General features: G+C 38.7%; 1 protein-coding gene across 1 annotated transcript in view; it reads right to left on the bottom strand.

Moving 5' to 3' along the window:
- The window catches only part of UBA2 (ubiquitin like modifier activating enzyme 2), a 24,504-nt gene extending 18,053 nt beyond the window's left edge, over positions 1-6,451 (bottom strand). The window contains exons 1-6 of the mRNA XM_035891532.1: positions 5,534-6,451; positions 4,845-5,248; positions 3,449-3,562; positions 1,633-1,781; positions 942-1,063; positions 310-324 (exon numbers count right to left, since the gene is read on the bottom strand). Of these exons, the coding sequence (XP_035747425.1) occupies positions 310-324; positions 942-1,063; positions 1,633-1,781; positions 3,449-3,562; positions 4,845-5,248; positions 5,534-5,548 (819 nt within the window). The 5' untranslated portion in view covers positions 5,549-6,451. The remainder of the gene's footprint in view (positions 1-309; positions 325-941; positions 1,064-1,632; positions 1,782-3,448; positions 3,563-4,844; positions 5,249-5,533) is intronic.
- Between the last annotated feature and the right edge of the window lie 6 nt (positions 6,452-6,457).

Here is a 6,457-nt window from a genome sequence, read left to right as displayed (position 1 = left end):
CTGACTTGGCTCTAGAAGCTGACATGGGAAGCTACAATTCTTCCTTAAAAAATGTAGTTTTGCAAACATGTTCTATCATTTTAGTCCCCGTCCCCCCCCCGTTTTTTTTAAACCCCACACATTTAGTGCATTAATTTATGCTGCAGCCTTAAGCCTGTACAAAAAGCTTTAAGGACACTTACTTAAAACACTGCACTTCAACCTAAACCAACAGGGAACACCACAGAAGAATTTCGACTGTTTTAACTGAAGCAGCACAACCAGCCTGTGAGCATCAGGCTGGGGTAATGAGGCAGGTGCTGGACCTACCCCATCATCCTGTACCTGCAAGAACAAAAGCACCAGCAAAAACCTCCACCTTTTCGCCATCCCGAGCAATGTGACTGTCAGAGCTCATTTAGCCATGCAAACATAACTTATCCTTCACTGGAAAACCATCCAGAACAGCTTCATCATAGGAAGACTGTAGTGACAGCAAGGCCCTCTCAGCCACTGCCCACTGAATTTCCAATCTGTGGTGAAAACAAAGCAGATCTGTTTTTTAAAAAATCAAGCTTACATGAAGGTCTTAACTGCTAATAGTTTCTAAAAATCAGATCCTGTTTGGCTGTAACTAACTGCAATAAGACAACCTTTCTCCTTTACTTTCATCCCCAAATGTTAAGTGTAACTAGAATCATGAAACAATCTCTATGCTTAAGTTTCCATGTGTAACCGAAGTATGTAAGTTTCCTGTCATCACATTTTAGAGGCATGCTAATATATACTTCCATCAGTTATTCTTGGAAATAAGTACAATGTCATCAAATGAATTTCATTTTTCACCACATCTGAGGAAAATTCTGTTGCATAGTTACACACTTTCACCTGTAGTAAAAAAAAAAAAACAAAACAAAACCAACAGACTTTCCATCTATGCGGAGAAATACAATTTATTTAAATAATCTCTGATCTGGGTCTTCTTGTACAAAAACAAATTCTTCAAGAGGGGTTTGATGATTTGTTGGCCAACAGCTTCTCTCACATGTGTAAACTAGAACAGTTCCAAATTCCACTGACAGATCTAAAAACAAAGCAATAAGGGTATGTAATGTAAGGGTATGAAAAATGACATAATCAGGGGCTATTGCTTATTGCTATACTTCAGTCTTTCCCAATTCAGAAAATATTTTTCACATTCTGTCTCCTACGTACGTAGCATTTTCTAATTTTAAAGATTTTAAAGCAAGCTGACTCAGAATTTTCAAAGAGCTGCTCAAGTGTCTGCAATCTTATCTGACAGTATTTATTATTTTCCAAGGCCTCATTTAAGATGCAATAAAGACAAATTACTCCCAAGGTCATGGAATTATCTATATTGCTGTTATTAAAGCTCACTAGTGAGCAAATGAAGTTGCAATCATAGAGTGTCCGGGAAAAAAAAAAAAAAAAAAAGAAAAAAAAAAAGAGCTATATCTTTTGCTTAGTGCAAGCTGTAATGGAAACAAGAGTGGATTCTATGCAAGATGATCACTGTAGTTAAGCACATCACTGCGTGGGGTTAGCAAGACACAATCCAAATTGCAGTTCACTGAACTTTACCAAAAAGGTGACTATTTCTAGCATTCATTCAGCTAAGTCAAAGGGCAACACCTGAATCGCTCTGGAGCATGCTGACCAGCGCTGGCATGAGTTGAAATTCAAAAATTCTGTTGCTTCCACAGTTACTGCAGGCTGGAATACCATTGTTAATGTTGGCTGGAGGACACGTTATGAATAAAGGCTGGCCACCCCAAGAGTATCTAAGAGGAGAAGAAAGGAGAAAAAGTATTTTTTTTTTGTATTTACATTTCATATGAAAACTTACGTGTTGACAACAGTGTTCAGGATTCTCCGAAATCTCTGAACTTGCTTGAAGTAAAAAACCTTCTTATGAGAGAATCGTTGTCTAAGCTTCAAATGATTCAGATTAAACAAAGAATAATAAAGATCGAGAAGGAAAATACTTGGAAGATCAACACTTGGAATGTCTTAAGGAAAGCGCTGGATTTAAAGGAGACACTTTCAGTTGAGACCTTCAAAATATGCTGTACCTGACTCATTTAATTAAGCAAACTATACTTTCCTGAAAAATGGAATCCTAACCTGTGGCTGTTTAAGATATTCAACATAGAATAGGTCTTAAAAACACTGTAGTTATGCCACAGAACTGATTTTTTATTTGTAAGAGCTTTCATAGCTCCACAACTAAAGGGCAACCAAGATTGAAGATGGTTTCCACTGAATGTCAAGCAGGGGATTCTGTGCTGTGTTGAAAGCTCAGCGGAGATCTGGCAGCCCAGGAGAAATGGGGGTCTAACATGCATGCTTGTAATACCCAAGAAGAGGAAAGGGAGGGCTACATAAAAATTATAACTAGTAATAGTCATAGGGATCACCAGAGGTGATCTTTTAGAAGAACAGAAAATTCAAAGAGCATAATACTGCAAAGTGATAGATCCAGTGAAAAAAAGTTGTCTGAAAATGTTACTTGTATTCTGCACTACATTCTGGATCATCTTTGATAGATAATTAATGAAGGTTTCTAACATTTCTTAGCTGTGTAACCAGCCTCTCACACTTTACCTCCTCATCAAAAAGGTACCTGTTAGCTCTACCTGGTTCTGGAAACTTGAATAAACAAAGGTACTGTCACTACACTGAGACAGCTTGACCAGATAGGCTGCACTGGACTCTCTGGAACAAAGAAGTTAAAAACTAACACTTGGTATGATCCATGAAAACCATGTGTATTATCTGGTACTATGAATAATTTATGATTTGAACTCTTTGTTATATTTTCATTCAAAATTAACTCCTCTTTTGGGAAAGTAGCTGCTCAGAGGTGAAATCTGCTTTTGTTCTAGGAAAAGCAACAGACTTACAAGAACTGAAGACTGCAGGGTGCCAAGGGGCAATCACAATAAGCTGCAGAAGAACTCGGGCTTTAAAATGAGTCATTTCTTACTTCAGTAACATCTCAAAGACTGAGATATAAGCAATTACAATAAGGTTACAAAATTTCAGAGGAGCAGACAGCCTTGGAAACCTATCACAACAGCATACTGCTGTGTATTATACTTTCACTTTAAAACTGTCTCTTGAAAACCTCTCTGCCTGGATTTCAGTGAGTCTTCAAAGACAATCTGGGTCTGTTCTCATCAGGTCTTATGTTGAAGAAAGTCTTCCATAGCCAGATCTGGGGTCTCTGATACCGCTTTGCTTCACATCTACTTATACTTTGTATAAAAAAGCCCAACCAGGGACTTAAGTCTGATCACACAGGCATAATAACAGCCCTCTTAGCATTTTTTTTTTTTTTAAGAAACAAAAATATACATCTATTTCCAATTAAATTATTTGTTTTGATGTACTAGCAATCCACGTCTATGCTCTGTATCTCCCTGTTACAACCAGATGATCACCATACCTTAGAATCTGTTCACGACACACAGATATTCTTTTCATAAATTTATGGAATGTGTGGTCCCTGCTTTTGACTTCACTCTTCTCATATTTTTCATTATCACCTTCACCTGCAAAACTACAGGAACCCAAGAAAAGGAACAAAATTTCCAATAAGGTTTTCAGTACGATATGCATGCTTTAAATAAGCAATGGTTACTATACATTCACATTAAAGTATACTAAGTACACTGAAAAAACCAATGCGTATTAAATTAAGAGGCAATTCTTGTTAGAGGTTGCAAGTGAACATTTTGCTTCTAGTTCTTCGATTTCTGGTGGCTTACAAGTACTAACAGTGCTTCAAACTACTACATGAGATTCAAATCCACCAGATACTGCTTATTCCTTAAAAAAAAAAAAAATTCTTTAGTAACGTCTCTGTTTTTCTAGTTTTTAAATTATGATGTTGTCTGTTTACATTTTTAATTAAGTGTAATTAAAGTTCTACAGTTCTATAAAAGGTCAACAAAATTCAACAGGAACATCGCTACTAAAAAGTGTTCTATGCAGGTTCTGCAATTGACACTAGCTTTAGTTACCAAAAAATTCAATGTTGTTTACAATTCAGGAAAAGTCACTGTACATGTTAATATAATCAAAAGAGAAATGGTCCGGATGTAAGTGCTCACTGTAATCACTTAAGTTAATATTGAAAATATTTTCAGTAGCTACATTCAAAAGTTGTTTTTCAGACAACCTTTACAAACTCTTCAGGAGTCCTACCATCACCCCAGTCTCTAGTCAAAAGCCCTACATAATTAAACTCTTAAAAATGCAATTGGTATATAAGAAAAACTGTAGCCTTCTAAAGAAAAAGAAGTCAAATGTCACAATATAAACTCATGCCATTTAGCATAAGATATTGTTTAAACCACACCGGTTGCTTTCAGCGATTGACGGCCAAAGGGGTATTGCATACCATACAACATCGTGCTCAGTATATAAACCGGGGGGAGTTGGCTGGGGGATGGCAATCGCTGCTCGGGGATGGGACAGGCATCAGTCACTGGGTGGTGAGCAGTAGCATTGTGCATCGCTTGTTTTGTATATGCTTTTAGCATGAATATGATCATTATTTTCCTTTCCTTTGCTGTCCTATTAAACTGTCTTTATCTCGATCCATGGTTTTAACTTCTTTTTTCCCCCGATTCTCTCTCCCATCCCACTGGGGGCGGCAGGGAGGGTGAGTGAGTGACTGCATGGCGCTTAGTTGCCAACTGGGGTTAAACCATGACAAGGATCCAGTTACAAACAAAAAACATTCAGATTTAGTGAGAGTCAGGTTTAGATTATCAATCAGTATACAGGGAACTACATAATCGCTTCAGTTTCAGCATGAAATCCAGACCTGTTCTCACCTTTCTGACATCAACTGTTCCAAATCAACACCCTCTCTCTGCTGATACTCCTTCAACAGCTTATCTGCGTGATCCGTGTCAAGGAAACCAGCGTAGTCTTCCTCGTCCACAACGCTAATGTAAAAGGGCTGAAACACAGGAGCTGAACCAAATGTTGCTGTTACCATTCCCTCACTGACTGGAGGATGTGTATTCAGGCAACCTGACCCATCTGTAGCTTCAGACAAGCAAAGCTGTTGGAATTGGGACGCACACTCCACCTCTCTAGACACGGAGCTGCTCGTTGCTTCATTTAAGCCAAGCAGCTGAAGGGAGGCACATGCAAGAGATTCTGCTCCATCACAGACTCCCCAGTCATCTGCTTCATCACACCAGTCTTTTGCAGCAAAGTTCAATTCTTGTTTCTGAGAAGAAAAAAACCAAAAAAACAACTAAAGAAGAAAAAATAACATAGTCAAGAACAGCCACCCTCATAACTTCAAATACAGTTCCACAACAGATATGAAAACTAAAACCTTAACTTAATGCTTAGTGTTGTTTTGCTTATTTTCCTCACAGTGGTAGTTACCAGCGTACCCACATTTACTTTTCATAGCAGCACAGTTATGGCAAAAAACATCTCACACGGGCGAAACCGAGCAGGAATTCCCTGGCTTTGTGAATGGCCTTGGTACATCATGTTGCCGTACCTCGGCTGCTGGCATGACCACTGACAGTCGGTTTGGGTCCGTTTATCTGAAGCACAGTTACTACACCACAGGTAAGCGCAAAGAGGAAAATAATAACAACAATGATAATACCATAATTTCATCAGATTATAAGATCATTTACTACAGGCCAAAATTTCATATTGCAAATGCACCAGCTGAATAAACACATTCTGCCCGTCATCACTAGTTTGATACCCATCCTCCTCTTTCAATCTTAAGCCAGCGTGCAGTTTTTCTTCACAAGCAGAAACAGCAGAAGTACATAAACAGTCATCAAGTCAGATTTGTTAAAACTGATGATAAAATTCTTTTAAATCTACTTAAATTAGAAAATAAAGAAAACATCTTAAAGATGCAAACCTGGAACAGCATAGCTCGATCATTTAAAGTTGCAAAATAACATTTAGGTAGCTCAAGTAATTGAAGTATTAAATATCAGGTTTGACCATACAGTTGGACTTCAATCCCCACTTTAAAACAGGCCTAACATAGATCACAAACAAGAAGCTGATTTTCTAGCAAATAACGTGTAGTACTCAGTGTCAAAAGTTCCACGACCGTGGCTTCTCCACATGACCGCACGCATGACTCAAAACCAGCATACAGCACAGCTTCTTGGGGAAGGCCACGGTTACTTAAACAAGCATATTCAAGCACGAAACTCATCCAACCCAGCCGCATTTTTGCTGTAAAGCCTCCTCCATACAGCACTGCTGCGCGCCGAACCGAAGGCCAGGGCCCGGGAGGGCTGTTTGCTGGCCATACCTGCTTCACGCTGGGGTCTTGCGTTTCCTTTTCTTGCGTCTGCAAATACTGGGAGCGCAGCACCTTCCAGCTTTAACGTGCCGTGTAAAAAAAAAATAAAAAAAAAAAGAAAGGAGACGTAAGGAAAAAGCCCTACGG

This window comes from Egretta garzetta, unplaced genomic scaffold, assembly GCF_000687185.1.
Source record: "Egretta garzetta isolate BGI_Z169 unplaced genomic scaffold, ASM68718v1 scaffold23, whole genome shotgun sequence".
In the NCBI taxonomy this organism is placed as follows: Eukaryota; Metazoa; Chordata; class Aves; order Pelecaniformes; family Ardeidae; genus Egretta; species Egretta garzetta.
The sequence above is the reverse complement of the archived record's forward strand: the minus strand, read 5'-3'. Positions and strand labels throughout refer to the sequence as shown.